The following is a 24,244-nucleotide window of genomic DNA, read 5'->3' on the forward strand; positions in this document are numbered from 1 at the left end:
TGCTGGGGCCACCAGGCCTTTTATTGAGCAAGGGATGGGGACATCCACGCAGCACCTCAGCCTCAGTCCAAAGGCGACCTTCGAGCACAGTCCTGGGGTCACCCCCATCTCACCACCGCTTGGTGCACAGGCGACTCAGTCCTTGGCGCTGGCCCTCAGGGCGGCTCTGTACTTGCCGGTCATCTCCTTGGGCAGGGCCACCAGGCCCGGGCAGGGCACCTGGCCCTCCACCTGGCACATGCACTCCCGCAGGCAGTACTTCCGGGGCCCGAAGTTGGCCGGGTGCGACAGCTGCTGCCTCTCCTGCTGCTCCCTCTGGAGGGTCTCCCTGCAGGAGCGCCCAGGTGAAGCGCAGCCCGGGTCCCCAGGAGCCCCCTGCCCACCCCGTGCACGAGGGCAAGGTCCCTGGGAAGACAACCCCCTGCTGTCCCCAAGAGCAGCGTGCGTCCCGGGGTCAGCCCTTCCCCAGGCCCGACTCCTGGAGCCGGACGTCCCCTGGCTCCAAGCCGGGCTTCACACGGGGCCTTCCAGCTGCGCTCCAGGGGCTTGTCGCCGCCCCGCCAGGGACGACCTGCCCTCTTGACCCGGACAGGCCCGCTGTGGGCAGCCCCCGCTCGGCTCCTCCCCCGTCAGGGGCAGCCACTCACTCGCTCTTCCCCAGGATCTTCCTGATGTGCTCCACGATCTCCTTGTTGGTCTTGGTCTCCACGTCCACCAGGACCTGCTCCCCGGAGTCTGCAAAGAGAGGCCCGGGACGGAGGCTCAGCTCGTGCGCACAGCCCAGAAGCTGCGACTCCATCTGCTGCAGGGGCAGGGACGCTTGTCACCTGGACACACGTGTTTACAGAACCCAGGAGGCCGCCTGGCGCTCTCCGTGCTCCCGGGATCCGAGCCGCCTTCAGGTGGGTACCCAGCACCGCGCCTTCCAGCCAAGACTCCGCGCTGCAGGGGCCTGGCCCAGGTCTCCCTGGAGTGGGTGGGGCCTTCACACACACACACACACACACACACACACACCCACACACCACACACCCACCACACCCACCACACCACACACACACACACACACCTCTACCTCTGAGGATGGAACCCGGGGCTCTACACACCGAGCTGCGTCCCCAAACTCCCTCTAGTGCCAGCGTTGAGCCCCGGGGCGCCCATCCGCCTTTTGGTAAGGAACTATTTTGTTAGGCGACAGGAGACACAGGGTCACTGATCCGCGGCTCCAGTGCGGACCCTGCCCAAACCCAAGCAAGGGTTTCCGCAGAAACGAAAAAGCTGACCCCGAAACACACATGGAGAAGTTAAGGGCGCAGAGCAGCCACCGCCTTGAAACACTAGACGGGGAGGAGGGGGGGGAGTCCGCTTTCCCGTTTCCACGGGATCACTGCGGTGCGACACGCAGGGTCTGCGTGACAAGGGGCCTGGGGGGGGGCGGACCTAGTCCGGGAACTGCCTGCTCCTGTGCGCACCAGCGGCCTGGGCCGAGGCGGGCCCCCGCACGACCTGCGTCAGCCCGTGCAGGAGCAAGAACGTGGGCATCGGAGACCGAGAGCGGACACGCGCAGGAACTCCCAGAGCGCCTGCCCAGCACGCCCCAGGCTGCACAGAGAAGGAACCTTCTAGAAGAGAACACAGGAGCAGATCATAACCCTGCTGAACAAAGGCTTCCAGCCACATTAAGAGCTAAACTGAGCCACCCCGGGTGTCCACCAACAGACAGGTGGCAATAAGACAGGGTGGCACGTGGATGGCACAGCTGGATTCAGCCACTGGAGGGGCCGTAGTGACCACCGAAGCGGGCCTCCCTCACCCAGAGGGTGGAGGCCTTGTGTTCTCACGTGTGGAAGCCAGAGAGGAAAGACGAGTAGGGCATGCCAGGCACCGTGCCCTCACCTGGGACCCCATCATAAGCCACAAACTTGGGGATCAGGAACCTGTGCCCAAAATATGTAGCAACTGTCAACTCAAGCCAAGCCGACTTCAGAACGGAAGTGGCCAATACACCCATGAGAAAATCTTCAATTTACTCACTAGGAAAATACTAACGAACACAATGAGGTGTCATCGGAATCACCAAGATGTTAAAAAATGAAAATAAAACCTGCTACTAGCCGGGCCTGGTGGTACACACCTGTCACCCCAGCAGCTCGCGAGGCTGAGGCACGAGGATCTCAAGTTCACACTCGCTCTCAGCAACAGCGAGGCCCTAAGCAACTCAGTGAGACTCTGTCACTAAATAAAATACAAACAGTGCTGGGGACAGGGCTCAGTGGCCCCTGGGTTCAATCCCTGTACCAAAAGCAAAGCACAACCCTGCTGCTGAGCTTGTAATAACACTCCCACGTGCAGATGCGGAACACCACTTTATCTTAAGCTATCTAGAAATGAAAACTAGAAACGGAGAGAGCAAGGTCGACGGCAGGTGCAGAGACAGGAAGCAGCAGTCAACTGCAGTAATTCCAACGTGATCCTCGCCCAGCCGAGTCTGTGGTTTACATGGAAAACCAGAGGGCCTCGTTGAACGAACACTACCCAGTTCCTTTCATTTCTTCATTTATCACTTTTATTTTGTTTCCTGGGAGTTAATCTCAGGTCTGCTCTGCCCCTGAGCTCCACCCAGCCCCTTTTTATTTCTAGACAGGGATGATGTTGCTCAGGTTGGCCTTGGACTTGAGGTCCTCCCATCTTGGCCTCTGAACTGCTGGGATTGCAGTCATGCGCCCGCCACTCAAGTTCAATAGAACACTGCACAAGCACAGGCGGCTATGAGCTGAGGACCAGTGCCCACCAGTGAGAGGGAGGAAAAGGACTTCAGAAATCACTGTCAGGGGACGTTGGGGTAGACGCCCAGGATACACGCAGCATGTTAACCCTTTTAAAGACACGGTTCAGGGGAGCTAGTGTACCCGCACGTGGGCCTCTGTACCGGGCACGCCAGGAGCACGCCAGAGTGACATGGTGGGGTGTGTGCCAGCTGCTGCTCTCCATGGCTGAGTGACCAACTGTGGAGCCCACACGTTCTTGTCCACTTGTGTGAACGGATTGACAGACGCAGCATATTCAGCGGGGAAAGGGGGCTGAACACGGGGTCACAGGTCCCGAGACCTCCAAGTCTAAAGCCACACCCTACTGAACACAGGAGATGACACCAAGTGGACCACAGGACAAAACAGACATTTAAGGTTACAGTTCTTCAAGAAAGTGTGTTAGGGTCTGTAAACAATCAGGATGGCGCCTGGCATTTTCCCAGGGGGAGTGGTTTGTGATGTAACGCCAGCGAGCCATTAAGTGTGGGGATTCCCGATTGGTTGACTGCTGTATCTAGTTTATGTTAATGAGATAAGCTGTGTGGAATGTATAAATACCCCTCCTGTCCTACAATAAAACGGCTCCCACTCCTGCTGTGTCAATCTACACAAGTTGCTCGTCACCCCCCCCCCCCGGGCTATTTTGCTGCAGCCGGACTGGGCAGAAGTGGCCTGGGGTGGGTGGAGATGAACCAGGAGGGCCCAAGGGACAACAGAAAGCAGCGGGTGTCCTTGAAAATTTCCAACTCTGCTCATTAAAAAAAAAAAAAAAGCCCTCCAATCTGCTAACGTTTCCATGTTGTGACTAAAATACCAACAGTGACAACTTAGGGGAGGACAAGCTTGCTGTGGCTCATGGTTTCAGAGATGTGGCTGGAGGTGGGCTCAACCCAGGGTTCTGGGCCCAAAGGGACACAGGAGCATGGTGGATGGGAGTGGAGGGCAGCAGGAGCAGCGGGCAGGGGACAGAGAAGGGGCCCCAGCTTCCACAGACCCCAGAGGCCACCGGCTTCCCCAGCTCCATGGCTATAGTAACAGGCGGCCCGGGAGGACAGCGCATCCAGATTGTAACTATAGCAAAGGACACTTTATATACAAAGAAGAAAAATTGCCAACGTTTTCCCCTTAAATTAACAAAAGATTCAAGCAGATTCTTTGCCAAGGAGCCGTGAGGTTGAACGCGATGGATGGTGCCCACTGGAGGCTGAGGCAGGAGGATCACGAGGAGGAGGCCACCCCTAGCAACTTAGTGAAGCGCCAAGCAAGTCAGCGAGACCCAAAACACAGAGCTGGGGTGTGGCTCACAGCAGAGTGTCCTTGGGTCAACCCCCAGGACCCGAACCCAGGGGAAAAAAAAACGACCCAAGGACGGCGGGGCAGGCAGGCGGGCAGCGACGGAGACCGGGATCCACGGAGCGGGAGCCACGGAGCGGGAGCGCCGCTTCCCTGGAGGCGACTCAAAGGGGCCCTCGCTACGACTCCGCCCTGGACAGAGGCTCAGAGGCGCACAACCCTCCTCGGCACCCAGCACAGGCTGCCAGGGCTCCGGTCAGTTGGCACCCACGCACCCAGCATCCCCAGGTCAGGAAAGCCGCTGCCACCCTGCTGGGATGCGAATGACAGCCCGCGGGGACCCAGGCTGCCCCTGCTGGAGCCCCAGGCGGCCTTACGGAGCCCTGCGACACCCCTGCACAGGACAGGCACCAGGCAGGACTGGGGCGGCCAGGTGCCAGGACAGCAGAGCAGACACGGCCACACGGCAGCCGAGCGCTGCCCGTGACCTCGGTGGCACCCAGAACAGAGCCCCAGCAGAGAAAGTTCCACCCGGGGGGTTCCAGTGGGGACAGCCCAGGATAGCCCGTCCCCTGCCCCCATCCCAGCCCAGCGGCTTAGTGACCAGCGGGATGGGGGACGGCGGGTCCCTGGGCAGCAGAGGGCCAAGGGTCCGGAAGACCCCAGACCTGCCTCCCGGCAGGGGAAGGACTCAAGAGCTGATCCTGCTCCTCGCTCAGCCAGGGACAAGCAAGGGACAGGCCGGGAACACGGTGGACGGCCCCCTCAGCCAGCCGCTCTCACTGCGTGACCACTTGCGGAGGCTGTGGGCTCCCCGCAGCGCCAGCCGCACCCACTGCCTGGGGGAGACCCAGTGTCCCCAGAAGCGTCTCCTTCCTCATTTGTACATTTTTAAAGTCGCACCCGGCCTGGTCCGGGCTCAGCGATCTACTCACAGCCAGGCTCCGGGCTGCCTCCCACTTCCTCGACTTGTGCCTCCTCCCCTCACCCTCCGCCCTGCTCTCCCCACTCTCTCCACTCTCTGGAGGGTGGAACCTGCCACGTGTCCTTCTCTCCAAGTGCCTTGTGCGGCTGGTGTCCCGGTTGCCACTGCTGGTTCCCTTATTCAAAGGGCTGCTGGGACCTCTTCCTTCCTCCTTCCAGGACACCACAGGGTCACAGGAACAGACTCTGCTGCCGAGCCACCCTGGACCAGAGGACAGCGCTCCTCGTCCCCCCCACAGCTCGACACTCGTCCTCAGCTGCACTTCCACACGAGGAAGAGACGAGACAAACCCCACACCACTGTCCAGGCCCCACTGGGCATCCACTGCCACAGCACCAACAGTGAAGTCACACACAGGCTCAGACAGCACACCTAGGAGCATCTCAATCCAGGCCACTCCACCACAGTCACAACCCGGGAATGTGGGTAAACAGAGGGGGAGGCCAAGACCAGGGCCCGAGGACACAGATGCACAGTCTCCCCAAACCCACAGCCCCCAACAAGGGGTCCCACTGATGAGGGGGAGACGAAGAAACAGGAAGGTCATGAGAAACCGCTTCTCAGAATGTCCAACAAACTAAAAGAAGATCTAAGGAAGGAATTGAGAGAGCGACTACAGGAGACGAAAGACCATTTTAATAAAGAAACAGAAATTGTGTCCACCTACAACTACAACATGGTATTTAAAAAATTAAAATAGAAGAAACACATCAAGAAGACCATACCCCATTCAAGTGGGTTTCATCCCAGGGATGAGAGGTCGGTTCAACATCTGCAAACCAATAAATGTGATTCGTCACTTAAAATCAAGAAAAAGAAGATCACACGATCCGGTCAATAGACGCAGCAAAGGCCTTTGATAAACTCCAACAGCCATTCAGGTCAGAAAGAAGCTGGGGACAGAAGGAAGTTGCCTCACCTCGATGCTGTAAAGGCCATTGATAACAGACCCAGGGCCCACGGGAGCAGCAGAGGGGACCACCTTGCAGCTGCACCTGGGGGCCAGTTACTGAGCACACCACGCTGGGCACACCCACGCCGGGTGTCAGAGAGTGCGACAAGTGACCAGCATGGAGGAGGTTACCCAGGGGAACACTGGAGGGGGGCCCGCCTGGCTGCTCCCCCCTTACAGCCCTGAGACCGGTGATTGGAAAGGGCAGGAGTGGGAGGGACCGGTGTCTGAATCAGAGACCAGGAATCTTGGTGGGCCAAGGAGCCACAGTGGGCCAAGAATGAGCTCCTGCGCCACATGAGTGGAACCTGAAGGAGAGCCATGGGTGCGGTCTTCCAGCGGGGACTTCAGATCTACAGACCAACTGGCCAGGGAGGAGCCTGGAGCACCCCGAGCCTGCGCCCTGCCTCAGGAGCTCCACCTCCAGGACCAACCCTCTCACGGCCACCCTGGCCACCCGGGCCGCCCTGAGGGTGGAGCCAGCACCACACCCCAGACAACCCCACTGCCGAGAAGGGAAGCTGAGAAACTTCTGAACCCCAACAGAAGCAGTCAACTGCTCATCAAGATTTTTTTTCCTTTTTCTTCTTTTTCGAAACTAAGTATTTTTCAAGAATCAGTTGTATATTGTTTGATTTTTACTTTTTTCTATTTATTTAAAAATCTTTCATTACACATACATTTCTTCTCTCTCCTGCTTCCCTGGAATCTCTCTTTTCTCCTACCAACAGCCAACTTTTATCAATCCCCCGCTCACTCTTCCTGTGATGATTTACTCTCTCTCCTCCTTCCTCATAAACATCACATCCTACACCACGCTCTTCTCCCTCCATTCACCATTTGAAACTGTAAACCCTTTGCAAGCCTACTGTTCACGTTGTGGACAATAATTGAACACATCATTTCTGTTTACTGTGACACTATCACAGACGTCTTAGAGGAGCTGGCTGGTTTAAGCAGTTTGGTATATTGTTTGTAATGGCTGCTGTCATGGTCTCTCTCTCAAAGACGAGATACTGGAACCTTCAGGAACACTGTACGTCTACAGGTAGAAACTGTGCTGCCTCAGGTCCACCCTGAATGGGTAGACACACAACCACCTGAGAACACAAGGGGACAAACTGCCCCAAGAAACCAAGATGCTCCCATAACAGAATCCACTGACACCCACAGCAGACTAAACGACAGAAGGAGGTTAGCATGTACGTAGGTGAACTGACCCAGGACGTAAAGGATGACGTAAGCAGTGAAATCAGAGGTAGAATTCAGTAGGTGAAAGATCACTTCAATAAAAAGAGATTCTAAAAATAAATCAACCAGAAGTCCTAGAAATGAAGGAATCAACAAACCAAATTAAAAATTCACTTGACAGCATCACCTACAGACTAGACCACTTGGAAAACAGAACCTCAAGCAAGAAAGACAAAATATATAATCTTGAAAACAAAGTTGACCATTCAAAGATGTTAAGAAACCATGAACAGAACACCCAAGAATTATAGGATAACATGAAAAGACTAAATTTAAAATTTATCAAGACAGATGAAGGCACAGAACTACAAATGAAAGGAATGCACAATCTTTTCAATGAAATAACACAAGAAAATTTCCCAAACCTGAAGAATGAATTGGAAAATCAAATACTAGAGGCTCAGAACCCTAAATGTACAAAACTGCAGCAGACCCACATCAAGGCACATCATAATAAAAATGCCTAATGTACAGACTACAGAGAGAATTTTAAGAGCTGCGAGAAAAAAATACCAGATGATGTTTAGGGGGAAACCAAACTGGATCTCAGCTGATTTCTCAACCCAGACCCTCAAGGCTATGAGGTCTTGGAATAATATGTCCAAGCTCTGAAAGAAAATGGATGCCAACCAAGAATCCTACGTTCAGCAAAATTAAGCTTAAGGTCTGAAGATGGAATAAAATCCTTCCATGATAAACAAAGGTTAAAAGAACTCACAACTAGAGCCTGCACTACAGAACATCCTTGATAAAATATTTCATGAAAGTGAAATGAAAAGAAAAAAAAAGTGAAAACCAGCAAAGAGAAACTACGCTAAAGGAATAGTCAATGAAAGGAGAACCTAATTCAAATTAAAAAACAAAAATAAACCAAAATGAGTAGGAATATAAATCAGATCAATAATAACCTTGAATGTAAATGGCCTAAATTCATCAATCAAAAGACACGGAGTCTCTCATTGGATTAAAAAACAAGGCCCAACAATATGCTGTCTCCAAGAGACTCACCTCATGGGCAGAGACACTCCCAGACTGAAGGCGGAAGGATGGGAAAGACATCACTTACACGATCCCATAAACAAGCAGCGTTTGTATCCTCATATCATGTAAAGTGGACTTCAAGCCAAAGTTAATCAGAAGGGACAAAGAAGGACATTGCACACTGCTGAAGGGAATTACACATCAACAAGACCTAACAATTGTAAATATTTATGCCCCCAAACAATGCAGCCATCTACATACATCCAACAAACCCTTCTCAATTTCAAGAATCAAACAGACTACAACACAGTAACACTGGGTGACTTTAACACACCTCTCTCACCAATGGAGAGATCCTCCAAACAAGAACTAACAAAGAAACCACAGAAGTGAATAATCAATCAATAATTTAGACTCAACAGACATACAGAGAATATTTCATCCAACAATAAGCAAATACACTTTCTTCTCAGCAGCACGTGGATCCTTCTCTAAGATAGGCCATATCTATGGCACGAAGCAACTTAGCAAATACAAAAAAAAAAAAAAAATACAGATAATATCCTTCATTTTATCAGATCATAATGGAATAAAATTAGAAATCAATGATAAAATAAAAAATAGAAGCTACTCTAACACCTGGAGACTAAATAATACACAACTGAATGACCAATGGCTAGCAGAAGAAATCAGGGATCAAATAAAAAATACTTAGAGGTAAATGAGATATAGAAATAAAAATAGAAAGTCCACAAATAAATAACCCAACATTACATCTCAAAGCCCTGGGGGGGGGGGAATCAATACCACAGGTAGAAGACAGAACATAATTAAAATCAGAGCTGAAATTAATGAAATTGAAACAAAAGAAACAATCCAAAAAACTAACACAACAAAAAGTTGGTTCTTTGAAAAATACAATTGATAAACTCTTAGACACACTAATGATAAGAGAACTCAAATTACTAAAATCCATGATGAAAAAGGAAATATCACAACAGACACTGCTTGTTGGGAGTCACCCCGGCTCCAAAGACTGACTTCCCCACCTGAGAAGAGCCGTCCAATAGTGAGCCCTGCTGGCTCACATGATCCTTACCCACCAATCAGACTAGCCCTGCTGGCTCACATGATCCTTACCCACCAATCAGAAAGCACCCCAGCCAACTGTCAAACCGTTCAATCATTCAACTGTCATAACTGTCAATCCATCCCCAGCTCTATAAATAAGCAGAGCTGTTCCTCAATAAACTCACATTTCTCCAATGAGGAGCCTTATTCGTTCTTTCATTGGTGCCGAAACCCGGGAAGGGGAATGCCTCACTGCTCGAGGGCCCCCCCTCTCAAGGCCTGCCGTCCTCGTCCTCTCTTTCCAGCGCTGCTCACACAACACCCGCCCTTCAGTAGGCGAGTTCCCAACTTCAGACGGGCTACACAGGGGCTCTGACAGTGATCATTGGGCAAATCTCTGATGCCCAATCTGGAGGAGAGAACGCACCCCACCACCACCGTCACGGTCACGGTCACAGTGGACTCTCTGGAGCCTGGTTCACGAGCGGGAGGCACTGAGGGCTGGAAGAAGAGGCACTCCTCCCTCCCTCCCTCCCTCCCTCCCTCTCTCTCCCCCCCCACCTTGTCCCTCTCCTGACCTATGGGGGCTCTTCTTCCCTCCCTGCAGACTCCCCCTTATTAAATTCTGCACAAGTTTGGCCTTAGCATCAATTAGACATCAAAGTCAATGGCCCCAGGAGGATCCCTAGACCCCGCAGTTCTCAGAGATCCGCTTAACCCCTGCGAGTGCTCCAAAAAGTGGACGGAGCTCCCCTATGTCGAGGCTTTTTCTCTTCTTCGTTCTCACCCGACCTATCCAGCAGATGAACCCCCTCCCTACCGACCGCCCCCGTCGGCTCCGTCCAGCCCCTCAGGTGCTCCCCCCTGACTCAGCCGACACCTTTGTTTCTCCCCCCAAACCAGGTCCCTAGAGTTTCAATGGGTCCCCCAGGCCTATAGCCCCACTCACCATGTTATTGGCTAATACCCTCCTTCTTGAGGAAGGTACCAGAGTCTGGGAACTCTCCAGAGCCCATGCTGATGAAACTCACCAAGTTAATCCCAATCGCCCTCCAGGGCCACCTGCTGCCCCAGATCAAACTCCCAAAACCCCAGATGGCCCTCATGTCCTTATGACATATTTCCTCTCGCAGAGCTACCCCGACATCCGGGCAAAACTAAAGAAGCTCAAACATGGTCCTGCCAACCCCCCTAGACTGAGAAATTTCACATGCTCACCCAGGCCCTGCAGGGTGCTTCCTCAGGTTGCTGCCCATCACTGAAAACCCCCTCAGGCGCCTGCTTCAAGTGTGACAAGGAAGGACATTGGGCCAGGTCATGCCCCATACCACACACTCCACGTACCCCATGCCCTAAATGTCAACAACAGGTCATTGGGGCTCTGACTGTCCTAGATCCCGTAGGAGGTCTATGGCCAAGGACCTTCTGGGCATGGCAATCAACTGACGGTGCCTTGGGTCCTTGTCCCCGGCCATAACGATCAATAGACAGGAACCCAGGGTGCGGATTCAGGTGGATGGACACAAGGTTGACTTTCTCCTGGACACCAGGGCCACCTTCTCAGTCCTGACAGAATTCTGGGGGCAAACAGTGCCGTCCACCTCTCCTATTGTCGGGGTAGGAGAAAAGACCATCTATCCAAGAAAGACTCCCCTATTCCTCTGTTCCATAGACAATCCCCCATTCTCTCAGATGTTCCTGGGCCTACAACCTATTATTCAGGACCTTCTTAGCAAGGGGCACCTCCGCCCTGCTCATTCCCCGTACAATCCTCCCATACTAGCGGTACAAAAGCCCAACGGGTCCTATCGCTTAGCTCAGGACCTACGACTCATCAACACCTGTTAGGCCCTTACATCCTTTGGTTCCCAACTCCTACACCCTGCTGTCTCAGATCCCCCACACTGCCACCCACTTCTCAGTCACAGATTTAAAGGATGCTTTCTTATCCATTCCCCTTGCCCCCGAATCACAAGATCTTTTTGCCTTTACCTGGTCAGATCCCACCACCAGACATTCTCAATAACTAACCTGGACTGTCCTTCCTCCGGGATTTCGAGATAGTCCACCCCTCTTTGGATAAACCTTGGCCTCCGACCTCCAATCTTTTCACCCCCAGTGCCCCGAATCCTCCCTCTTGCAATATGTTGATTATTGTCCAGCAAATCTCTTTGCCCACCTGTGGGGAGGAAAGCACCCCACCACAGCCTTTAAGGCTACGGTGGCCCTCAGGGACTCCTTCCTTAGATTCGAAAGTCCTCATCCTCTCACCTTTAAGACTCGGCCACTAGAGAGACACTTACCCTTCCCTTCCTCTCTCTTTCCGGACCTGGGAGTATCTGGCCTCTCCAGGAGGGGTCCCAAAAAGCCTTGGCCAAGGTCTCCCACGGCTCCGGCTTCATCCAGGACAAGAGCTTCGACTGTCAGGATTTGGTGACGACCAACCTCTGCAGCTCGAACCTGCCACTTAGGCACTCCTGATTTTTTGGCTCTAGCGAGGACGCCCCTTTTGCCAATAAATCAGTTTCCTCCTCCTTACATGGGTAATGTGTCTTCTCTGACGGTCGACTCTCCCTTACAATGCCTCTTGGATCACATATAGCACCCAGGCCTGGCCCACTTATCCCTTAGACAACCAAAGCAGATGGCCCCTTTTTGGGTCCCTGGATCCCTCCATTCTAAGGGATCTCTACAATCACTGTGAGCGTAAAAATGGGTAAAGATGGCTTATGTCCAGGCTTTCTTCTTGCTCTGACCCAATCCTGCTCTGCATCTCTTGCAAACCTCTACAAATTCTTCTAGCCCGTCCAAAGGGTGCTCAACAGATGACACAGTTCTCCTACTTAATTTCTTGGCCTTAAAGGGATATCAGGCCTCTCCAAAAAAGGCCCAAATAGCATGTAAAGAGGTCACATATCTAGGGTTCTCTCTCTCGCAAGGGAAAAAGGCCATGACAGTAGACAGGAAACAGCTTATTGTGTCTATATCTACACCAAAGATATAATCTGGCCAAGGGCCCCCCAAGATGAACCCCTACCCTCAGCGGCAGGGAAGCCTGTTACAACCCTTAAAAAGGTCCTCCTCCAGGCACCCGCCCTGTCCCAAACCTTCACCCTCTGTGTACATGAGAAACAGGGACAAAGTCTGGGCATTCTGGGTCAGGAATATGGCCCCACATTTGCACCAGTGGCCCACCTATCCAACCCCACTGTCAGGGGCTGGCCCCATGCCTCAGAGCCCTAGCAGTGGCCCATGACCTGCAGAAAGAAGATCACAAGCTTACCCTTGGCTCCGCGCTAACCATCTCATCTCCTCACCATCTAAAGGATTTTCTCACTTACCAGGGGCTACAGTCACTTCCTCCTTCCAGGGTTCTATCCCTCCTTGTCTCATTCCTTGAGAATCCCTCCATCTCTTTTCAGCCCTGCTCTCCATTAAACCCTGCCTCCCTCCTCCCATCTTCTCCCTCACAAGATCCTGTCCACAAATGCCTGGAGGTCTTAGAGACGATCTTACCCTGCCCTACCACCATCCTGAGGGACCCCTGCCCTCTTGGACCCCGTCTGGTCCTCAGATGGTAGCTCCTTTACACATGAAGGGGTCAGAGTGGCGGGTACGCTGTCGTTTCCCTCTCACCATCACAGAGGCAAACCTCTCCCACCCAATACCAACCACCAAGCTGAACTCAGAGCTGCCACAGGGCATGCGAGCTAGCAGAGGGAAAACCCTCTCCCTATATACAGATTCCAGATACGTCTTCCATATCCCGATCTCCCACGCAGCCATTTGGAAAGAAAGCGGGTATTAACCACCAGAGGGACGGCAGTCATTAATTCCACACTTATTTCTGGCCTACTACGAGCTCCAGGCTGCCTTCCCAACTGGGAATAATCCATTGCAAGGCCCCAAACCGACTCCTCCCTTACTACTGTGGGGAATTCCAAGGCCGATCAAGCAGCTCGATCAGCCGCCCTACAGAGCTTTACCTCCTCTCCGCTACTCTTCGTTACCACCGGGGATCGGCCCAAAGATCTCCAGCAACTCTTCCAGTTTCTTCACTCTCTATTCCATGCTAGTCCACAGAGCCTCACTACTTTCCTTCACTCCTTTTTCACCCTTTCCCCACGCGATAAGACCCTCCTACAACAGATCACTTCCGCTTGTCAGATCTGCCAGAGAACCAATACCAATACTCCATTAAACCTAAACCTTTCCCTTCTCATCAGGCCCAGTCATACCCCAGCTGCAGACTGACTTCACCAACATGCCCCGAGTAAAAACACAAGCCTTTCCCACTTCCAACAAACAGGACTCTTCGGTAGTTGACTCACATAATCCCCCGTTTTGGGATGCCCACTTCTATCCAATCAGACGATGGCCCAGAATTCACCTCGCAGGTAACTCAGGGACTGGCTCTCACGCTATCACTCCCTTAGCATTTCCATTGCCCTTTCCGCCCCCAGGCTTCCGGAAAGGTTGAAAGGACCAATCGGTCCCTTAAGAGACCCTCACCAAGCTCACCACGGAATTAAGCCTGGACTGGGTAAAGGTGCTCCCCTTGGCTTTATTGTGCATCCCTCCCCACAAGATCCCTTCAAGCTCTGCCTCTCCAGGGTCTCTGTTCTTAGCCCAATACCTAATGCTCCCCCTCATTTCTGGCCCCTCTTGGGTCCTCTCTTTGTCCTATGTCTGGAGATTCAAAGCAAGTGACCCTAAGGGCCCCCTCTAGCCAGACCCCCTACTCCTCCTTACAGACCCCCTCCTTGCTTGGGTCTGGCCAGTAGTGGGACCGTTGTGCGTTGTCCTTCTGAAGATTAACCGCGAACCACTTAGGTGTCCAGAGCATGGTGACCCCTGGATAAATGTGAACCACCTTTGTCATAAGGGAGCACTTTACCATTGCCTTCTGGGCCTAAGGAGGAACGTGTGTGTGTTGTTTTCCCTCCCAGTCTCGTAAGAATTTCAAGTACAGTATTTAAGGTTGAGGTGTTTCACTAAGACCTGGACAGATCTGACTGCTCTCAAAAGGAAATCTGGTAACAATGGGCCACCGTCCTCCTTTGGCCGCCTTTGTTCAGGGCGTGAGAGAAGCTGCCTTCTTTATTACAAAGCCCGTGCTTTCTTGCTGTGGAGAGAGACAAGACTAGGGAAAGCTGGGAACAGTAATATTTCAGGACCAAGGGCCAGAGAAAGGTCAAGAGAGAAGCAAGCTGCTTTCAGAGACACCCAGGTAGGAGAGAGTTTGAAGAGCAGCCTTAATAGAGAGGGCAGGGAGCTAGATTGGACTAGGAATGAAGAGTGGAGTTGACGGTGTTGGGTGCAGGACAGGATGGTCTGCAGGGCATGTCAAACAAAGTTAGCTGCAGGATGACCTGGCCTCTCAAACCCTCTGTCTGGTTCCTTATCACCTGATTGCTTCAAGTCCAAATGCCCAAGCCCCCGTTCAGCCTTGTGCAGCTTGCAGACCCAGAGACCCCATTAGATTTGGGCTATAAAAACTCCCTGTACCTGTTCCTTCCCTTTATCATAAAGTTCATTCAGACTCAGGTGAGTAAAAAATTTCTAATCAAGCTTTTAACCAGCTTCTCCTCAGGAATTACCAGCTCTTGGCTACTGATGATACCTCCAGTCGAGACCTACGCTGAATGGACTGACATCATCATGGATGTGTGATGGCAAGGAACCTTCGTTGATCTGGTTCCTGAAATTATACCAGCCCTCTCTGCCCCCTGTGGGGGCTCCTTACTTCCCTCCTCTCTGATTCTCCCACACCGCCCCATCTGAGCAGGAAGCAGCTAGAATGAGTCAACACCCAGTCTCATTTAATAACAAAGAGGGGGGAATGTTGGGAGTCTAACTTCCCCATCCCCTGAGAAGAGCCGTCCAATGGTGAGCCCTGCTGGCTCACATGATCCTTACCCACCAATCAGACTAGCCCTGCTGGCTCACATGATCCTTACCCACCAATCAGACTAGCCCTGCTGGCTCACATGATCCTTACCCACCAATTGGACTAGCCCTGCTGGCTCACATGATCCTTACCCACCAATTGGACTAGCCCTGCTGGCTCACATGATCCTGACCCAACAATCAGAAAGCACCCCAGCCAACTGTCAGACCATTAAACTGTTAATCTGTCATAACTGTCAAACCACCCCCGGCTCTATAAATAAGCAGAGCTATTCCTCAATAAACGGGCATTTTCTCCAACGATGAGCCTTATTCGTTCTTTTACTACGGAAATACAGAAGATAATCAGAAGAAACTGTTTTGAAATTTTATATTCCAATAAAATAGAAAATCTGAAAGATATTGACAAATTTATAGAAACATGCGACCCACCAAAACTGAATCAGGAGGATATACACAATTTAAACATCAATTTCAAGCAATGAAATAGAAAATATCAAAAGCCTGCCAACTGAGAAAAGCCCAGGACCAGACGGATTCTCAGGAGAGTTCTACAAGGCCTTCAAATAAGAACTAACACCAATACTCCTCAAATTATTCCATGAAATAGAAAAGGAGGGAACCCTTCCAAATTCATTCTTTGAAGCTAGCATCTGATACCAAAACCAGACAAAGACACACCAAGAAAACAAAACTTCAGACCAATAATCCTGATGAACATAGAGGCAAACATTATCAATAAAGGGCTGGGGATGTGGTTCAAGTGCAGCCCGGGTTCAATCCTCAGCACCATACGAACAAAGATGTTGTGTCCGCCAATAACTGAAAAAATAAATATTAAAAAATTCTCTCTCTTTAAAAAAAATTATCAATAAAATTCTGGCAAATTGCATACAAAAATATAGTAAAAAGATAGTGCACCACGATCTGGTGGGGTTCATCCCAGGGACGCAAGATTGGTTCAGCATAGGGAAATCAATAAATGTGATTCATCAGAAGACTAGACTTAAAAACAAGAATCATATGATCGATCATCTCAATAGATGCAGAAAAGACATTTGACAAAATACAGCACAGTTCCTGTTCAAAACACTAGAGAAACTAGGCACACTAGGAACATACCTCAACACTGTAAAAGCTGTCTATGCTAAACCCAAGGCCAGCATCGTTCTAATGGGGAAAAATTAAAAGGATTCCCCCTAAAAACTGGAACAAGGATGCCCTCTTTCACCACTTTCACTCAACACTGTCCTTGAGACTTGAGCCAGAGCAATTAGACAGAAGAAAGAAATTAAAGGGATACAAATAGGAAACTATCACTATTTGGTGATGACATGATTCTATATTTAGAAGACCCAAAAAATTCCACCAGAAAACTCCTAGAACTAATAAGTGAATTCAGCAAAGTAGGATATAAAATTAACACCCATAAATCAAAAGCATTTCTCTACATCCATGATGAATCCACTGAAAGAAATTAGGAAAACTACCCCATTCACAATAGACTCAAAAAAATAAAATCATTGGGAATCGATCTGACAAGAGGGGAAAGACCTCACAATGAAAACTACAGAACACCAAACAATGAAACTGAAGACGACTTAAGAAGATAAAACGATCTCCCATGCTAGTGGATAGGCAGAATTAGCACGGTCAAAATGGCCATAACACCAAAAGCATTATACAGATTTAATGCCATTCCTATTAAAATCCCAATGACATTCTTCATAGAAATGGAAAAAAGCAATCATGAAAATCATTTAGAAAAAGACCCAGAATAGTCAAAGCAATCCTTAGAAGAAGAGTGAAGCTGGAGGCATCACAATACCAGAACTTAAATGAGAGAGCTATACTATAACAACAAAAACGGCTGGAACTGGCATCAAAACAGACCCGCAGACCAATGGTACAGAATAGAAGACACAGAGACAAAGAATATACACTGGAGAAAAGCTAGCCTCTTCAACAAGTGGTGCTGGGAAAACAGGAAATCCATTATGTAGCAAACTGAAATTAAACCCCTCTCACCATGCACAAAACTTAAAGCAGATCAAGGATTTAGGCACCAGAACAGAGACCCTGTGCTTAGCATAAGAAACAGTAGGCCCAAATCTTCACCAGGTCAGCTCAGGAACTGCCTTCCTTAACAAGACTCCTAAAGCACAACAATAAAAAAAAAAAAAAAAAAAAAAAAAAAAAAAAAAAAAAAATCAATAAATGGGATAGATTTAAACTAAAAAGCTTCTCAGCAAAGGAAACAATAATGTGAAGAGAGCGCCCACAGAAGGAGAGAAAATCTTTACCACATGCACCTCAGAGCACTGACTTATAAAGACTTAGAAGAACTCAAAAAACTTAACACCAAAAAAAAAAAAACCAAATAATCCAATGAGCAAATGGGCTGAACAGACACTTCACAGAAGAAATACAATCAATCAACAAACATATGAAAAGGTGTTCAACATCTCTAGTAATTACAGAAATGCAACTCAAATCTACACTGAGATTTCATGTCACTCCAGTCAGGATAGGAATGACTAAGAATCCTCAAAAAACTAGGGATAGGCCAGGCACGGTGGCGTAAGCCTATAATCCCAGCAGCTCAGGAGGCTGAGGCAGGAGGATCTCGAGTTCAAAGCCAGCCTCAGCAATTTAGGGAAGCCCTAAGCAACTCAGCGAGACCCTGTGTTTAATAAAAAGGGCTGGGGATGTGGCTCAGTGAACCCCGGGTTCAATCCCTATACAATTAAGGAAAACAACAACAACAACAAAAAAACCCCACACAACTATAAAAAGTAAACTCCTTTCTTTTCAGCCCACTCAGCCTGCGGGTCTGTGCTGCAGCGAGACCTGCTCAGCTTTCCCCTCAGAAGAGCTCCCTCAAGTACCAGCCAGCTGGCAGCCCCGTCACTGTGCCTCTGGGGTCTGCTGCACCCCAGGTTAAGCCCACGCTCTCAGGGACGTTCTGCCCAGCAGAGCTGGGACAGGCCTGGGGCTGACTCTCTCAGCTGTGTTGTCATCTGCAGCTCCCCCTCCCCAGACCTCCTGTCCCAGAGAGAGATCCGGCCATTCCCCTGTCCCGCCTCCTGCAGCCCTTTATCTTTCAAGGTCTTCTAATAAGTCTCACCCCATGTGTTAGCACGTAGCAAAACCCCCAGCACCCTCAGCAGGGGAATGGGTAAACCACTGTGGTGTGTCCCTACAGTGGAGTATCACTCAGCAATGAAAATAAACAGAAGCCAAGAACAAAGGCTGTGCCTGTGGTCCCAGCTACTCAGGAGACCAAGGCAGGAGGATCGCTGGAGCCCAGGAATTGGAGGCCAGCCTCGATATCATAGGGAGATCCCGTCTCTAAACAAAAGCCCATTAGAGGCGGCTCGGCTCAAACAAGGCCCCGGGTTCCACCCGCAGCTCCAATGATCAACTGCTGATTTACGATGAGGACGACGAATATCAAGAAGGCGGTGGGAGAAAGAGGCCTCACAAAACACCGGGACCCCTGGGCTGGGCTCCAGCGCAGCCCCCAGACACTCGCGCAAACACGGGTGCCACCATCACCCTCTCTGTGCCCTGGGCCACGGCTCCAGGTTCGTGCTGCTCAGAGCACTGATGTTCCAGCATGTTCTCTCACTGGTTTCTCCTGCTTGGAGCGCCTCCCCAGGGCGGAGAGCCCGAGCTGGACGGGCCTCTCCCAGGGGCCCGGGCACCCAGCAGAGGCAGGAGGGAAGGGCAGGTCCGTTCGCCCACCTGCGGGTCCCTGGAGCCACCAGCCCTGTAAGCCCTGTTCCGCCTTCACTGCGGAAGAAACGGGAGAGCCGCCGCGCAGGGTCACAAGACGAGGGGCCACCGGGGCCAGCCCTCTGCTCCCTGACCTGCCACCCGTGAGCTGTGGGGAACCGAGCGCCGCTGGAGCCGCGAGGGGTGGGGCCTCCCAGCAGCAACAGCCCCGGACATGGGGCGCCCACCGCCCCTCGGAGATGGGCGTGGCTGGCCAAATCACCAATCAAGACCCCTCAAGACCCCTGCCACAAGGACCCCAGTGTGCCCAGAGCCCTCCCACAGGACCCCAGTACTGGGGACGGAGCCCAGGGCCCAGCAACATCTCCAGCCCCTTGAAAATCTTATTTGGTTAAACAAGGAAACGGCGGGTGGAGAGGGGTCTGGGCACAGGGCGAGGCCTTTCTGCACCAGGCAACAAGAGATTCTGCAAAAACCAGCCCGTGAGCAGGAGATCACTGCTGCGGTGGGAAGAAGCGTCTTTCAGGTGCCGCCCAGACAGGGCGCAGCCAGGCCCCGGCACTCACCCAGGTAGAAGCGCAGGAAGGGCGTCGGCGTCATGTTCTTGAACATCATGATCTGCACCCAGGGGTTCTTGTACTGGATCTGAGGAATGTTGAAAAACACGAATTTCCTGCAAATAGAAGACACGACCCAATGTCACAGGGGTTTGACCATAAAATGTGGAGCACACATGGACCGCTCTCGGGAGTGTCCAGAGCTGCCTTGGATTCTCAGAGGACACTAACCCCGCAAAAGGCAGAACTGTAGCTGGAAAGGACCCCCCACCATGTGCCCCCCACAGTGCTGGGACTCCCGGTTACTCACTCAGGGGAAAGAAATCGAAAGCCCAGGATGTGGCACACTCCCCAAAAACTGACCAAAGATTTAAAAGGAAAAATAGAATCCCAACAGGCCCACACCTCGGTCTGATGCCCTCATAGCGGGCAGTGGGTGAAGCCCATCCTGGGTGTGCAGTGTGTCCAGGTCAGGCCCCAACTTTGAAATAAAGGAATACTCTACAGTGCAGGTGTGCAGGAAGACCTTGGGCCAGAATGTTCCCAAGACGGATCCCCACAACCGCATCAGAATGTCTGCACAGCACAGCTGACCAACAGTCAGCTCTGCCAGATCAGAAGAAATATGTTCCCAAAACATAAACCAAAGGTCCCTTCCCTTGAGACAGAATCGCACACATGGTTAATAAAACTGACAGGCAAGGGCCACTGCTAGGAGAGGAAGAGAAAGGGAAATGGCCCATCATCCTATGTTCTAGAACCTTCCCATTCAACTCATGTAAATTAGAATGATTCTTTTTCATCTTTGATGGTTAACTTTTTTAAAAAAACAGCTACAGAAGAAAGGAAACATTTCATGAAGAATATAAACTGGAATGGGTGTGGTGATACACACCTGTGATCCCAGTGGCCTGGGAGGCTGAGGCAGAAGGATCACAAGTTGAAGGCCAGCCTCAACAACTTAGTGAGGCCCTAAGCAACTTAGCAAGACATTATCTCAAAATAAAAAAAGGGCTGGGGATGTGGCTCAGTGGTGAAGCACCCCTGGATTCAATACCCTGTACCAGAACACAAACAACAAAAGAATATAAATTGGGGCTAGGTATGGTGTCACATGCACGTTTAAGGCTGGACAATTAGAAGACCCTGTCTCAAAGAGGATTGGGGTTGTAGCTCAGGGATAGAGCACCCCTGGGGTTCATTCCTCAATACTGAGAGAAAGAAACATGTAGAAACATAAATGTAAATTGCCTTCACTTTTTTTGAAAGCACAGATCTATTTCTTTTTTTTAAAGAGAGAGAATTTTTTAATATTTATTTTTTAGTTCTCGGCAGACACAACATCTTTGTTTGTATGTGGTGCTGAGGATCCAACCGGGGTGGCAGGCATGCATGCCAGGCGAGTGCGCTACCGCTTGAGCCGCATCTCCAGCTAGAAAGCACAGATCTTAAGTCAACAATTCCACCTCTGCTTTCACACTTTCATACCCTGAGGACTACTGTGGGCTCATCTGTGACAGCCCAGGGACAGAACAAGGAGAGAGGACTGAGGAAATCAACTCTGGCAGGTCCCATCCCCAGCAGCACAAGAAAAACAAGCAGTGGTACCAGGTGCATTGATTTATTTCCTAAGGTAGAGTTCGAGCTTATTTAATTATTTTCCCGTGGGCGGGTGGGGAATTGACTAATTGACAGAACGTGAAAATACAAAAGCTCCCAGGTGGCGGTGGCTATCAGAGCCGCGCACGCCCGCTGGCCCGCGCCCAGCCCGCGGAGCAGGACTACAAATCCTGGGCGCCACCAGGCACAACGGCACACGCCTGTAATCTCAGCGGCTTGGGAGGCTGAGGCAGAAGGGTCACGAGTTCAAAGTCAGCCTCCGCAACTTAGCAAGTCCCAAAGCAACTCAGAGTGACCCTGTCTCTAAATAAAAAAATTAAAAGCACTGGGGATATGGCTCAGTGCTTAAACGCCCCTGGGTTCAATTCCTGGGACCAAAAAGAAGAGGGAAGAAAAAAAAAAAATGCGGAGGGCCCTTGAATGAGCCAAGGCTGGCAGGCGACATGGGGCCAGTCTGCGGGTTATGAAGGACTGTGTGGGCGCCCATTCTCCCCAAGCCCAAGTCCTCCGGAAGCCCTCACCCCGCTGATCCCATATAAGCAGGCCCGAGCTCTGGGCCTCACGTGCTTAGAGCAATGGCTACGAGGAGGCTTCTGGCTCTTTCCATCAACCCTGCCGTCCAAGCCCTTCCCGTGGGACACTCGCTCCACAAGGAGCTTCCTCCCCCTGTGCTCCCTCCCAGACTCCCGCTCTGGCCGGCTATTTGCTCCGACCCTGCTGAAGTCCCCACATTCCAGGGTCACTCAACACATTCGTGCTGACACCAGAAGAGCGCAGAGACGCGCAGGGGTCAGTTCGTGCCACGCCCGTTCCCACTCCAGGCTGACCACCCCGCGTTTCCCTTAAGCGGGGACAGCTGCGTAACTCGCCCCACTGCTCCCGCCCGTGGCAGCGCCGCCACGCCCCCAGCCCCACTCGCCACGCCCCCAGCCCCACTCGCCACGCCCCCAGCCCCACTCGCCACGCCCCCAGCCCCACTCGCCACGCCCCCCACGCGCCCTGGGCAGCGGCGGCACCTTGGGCCAGCCCCCAGAGGGGCCTCCCCATCCCTCGGGTGCCCTTAAAAATAGGCGACGTGATGCCTGAGTGGCATTAACAAGGGTTGGCTAGATGTCAACAGCTGTCTCTCTCCGACACCTCCCCCTGGGCGGAGTGACCGTCCCCGTCGGGGACACCTAGCTGGAGCAGCTCGCCCAGTGCCACAGGTGGAGGAGCTGGGACGCAAGCCCCGTCAGGCGTCCTGGGCTGCCCCTCCCCAGCCCTCCAGCCACATGGGGGCCAAGGGGTCCGGTGGCCTCCTCAAGGTGGCCTTGTCACACCACGCGGGAGGAAAGAGACAAGGGCGGGCCTTGGCCGGCGCCTCTGGTCACGACTGCGGGCGGCCCCGCGGCGCTCGTCTGTTCGGTGGGTGACGCGGGCAGCGCGAGGCACGGGGACGGGTCGCGGTCCGCCGGACACTGACCTGGCGCCCTCGCCCAGCTCCCCGTGCGTGTTGTAGTTCACCGTCATGACCTTCACCGAGTCCTTGAACACCACGGTGCCCTGGGCCAGGTACTGCAGGGTGCGGCGGATGGGGAAGCGGCCCTTCATGGGCATGGCGGCGGAGGCAGGGCGGCCCGCCAGGAGACGCGAGCCGGCAGCCGTCGGGCCCGGAGTAGCTCGCGCCGCTTTCCTCCTCGCGGGTCTCCACGCCCGCACGGAATCACGGGAGGCGCCTCCCGGCGGGCCGCACGCCGCCGCGGGGCAGCCTGGGATTTGTAGTCCCGTTCCGCGGGCGTGCGCGGCTCTGATCGCCACCGCCACCTGGGAGCTTTTGTATTTTCACGTTCTGTCAATTAGTCAATTCCCCACCCGCCCACGGGAAAATAATTAAATAGGCTCGAACTCTACCTTAGGAAATAAATCAATACACCTGGTATCGCTGCCAAGTCTTCTGAGAGCTTGCTATTCAGCCCCCAAATCAACCCATTTTTCTCTCAAAATCTTCAGTTTTGAAATGAAGAGCTGGAGCCTGGCGCAGTGGTAACCCCAGCGACTAGAGAGAGGCTGAGGCAGGAGGATCGCAAGTTAAGAGGCCAGACGGGGCAATTTACGAGGACGTGTCTCAAAATAAAAAGGGCTGGGGATGTGGCTCAGTGGTAGAGCGCCCCTCGGCTCAACACCGAGGAGGAAAAAAAGTTCAAAGTCCACCATTTTCAAATCAAAAACAAGCTGGTTTGCCAAAGGAAAAAAATGAATGGTTTGGGACCTGTACCTCTGGACCTCACTAGCGAATCTTGGGAAGGATACTTTTGCCAGCTGCTGGAGAGGCTGAGGCAAGAGGATCATAAGTTCGAGGCCATCCTGGGCAACTTATTGAGACCCCCTGTGTCAAAAGAATTTTAAAAAGGGCTGCAGGTGTAGCTAAAATCGTACAGCACTTGTTTAGCACGTGGGAGGCCCTGGGTTCAGCAGAGCAGTGTTAAGCAAGTTTAAAAACACGCCCACCCCTGCATTCATTTCTTCACCTATTAACTGGGCGCTTGGGAAGATGGAGGTAATCCATGCCATATATTTGGGGTTCACCGTGGCCCACAGTGAGCACTAATCATCCTCTCATTTAGCAATCCACATAGGTCCTGGGGAAGTCTGAATTTCGAGGCCAGGGAGCACCCAACCTCTTTCCCCATTGCCCGTTTCTGCCATTTCTCTCTGAAAAGGAGGCGGTTCTCTGCACCTAGAGAATGTTGATGCTGCTTTCTATCATAATTTACTTTTCTTATGGGAATCCGTCTTTTACTTAACTGGTGATCTCAACGAAAACTGATTCACTAAATCTCCTTTTCTGAAATCAACACCAGGAATGGCAAGATAGCTGAGCACCCCCCATATCCCCCATCTGTCCCCATCTGTAAAGCAGAAATGGAACTGATATCTATCCCCTGCTCAGGGCCCAGTGACCTTGATTTTTATCCAAAGGCCTTCACCAGACAGGTAACAGGGGAGTTGGGTCAGTGACCATCAAGAATGGTGGATGTTTTGTGGCGAGTCTCACCGGAGGCACCGTGGACACACATACACACTCAGCACCCCCAAC

At 51.9% G+C, this 24,244-nt stretch overlaps 1 protein-coding gene across 1 annotated transcript; it reads right to left on the minus strand.

Moving 5' to 3' along the window:
* On the minus strand, positions 1-22,888 carry Mrps25 (mitochondrial ribosomal protein S25). The gene is made up of 4 exons (XM_005333780.4): positions 22,631-22,888; positions 19,558-19,664; positions 648-735; positions 1-328 (listed from the first exon to the last, which is right to left on the minus strand). Exons 1-4 carry the CDS (start codon positions 22,762-22,764, stop codon positions 136-138), a joined length of 522 nt encoding a protein of 173 aa, XP_005333837.2. The 5' UTR covers positions 22,765-22,888; the 3' UTR covers positions 1-135.
* Positions 22,889-24,244: the final 1,356 nt, after the last annotated feature.

This window comes from Ictidomys tridecemlineatus, chromosome 16 (genome assembly GCF_052094955.1).
Source record: "Ictidomys tridecemlineatus isolate mIctTri1 chromosome 16, mIctTri1.hap1, whole genome shotgun sequence".
Classification (NCBI taxonomy): domain Eukaryota; kingdom Metazoa; phylum Chordata; class Mammalia; order Rodentia; family Sciuridae; genus Ictidomys; species Ictidomys tridecemlineatus.

What these genes read in the sequence shown, in the direction of transcription:
- Mrps25 (XM_005333780.4), bottom strand. Translation starts at nt 22,764, where the DNA reads ATGCCCATGAAGGGCCGCTTCCCCATCCGCCGCACCCTGCAGTACCTG. An exon ending in GAGCTGGGCGAGGGCGCCAG is followed by an intron (nt 19,665 to 22,630) that starts GTCAGTGTCCGG and finishes TTCTATTTGCAG; the next exon opens with GAAATTCGTGTTTTTCAACA. An exon ending in AAGATCCTGGGGAAGAGCGA is followed by an intron (nt 329 to 647) that starts GTGAGTGGCTGC and finishes GCGCTCCTGCAG; the next exon opens with GGAGACCCTCCAGAGGGAGC.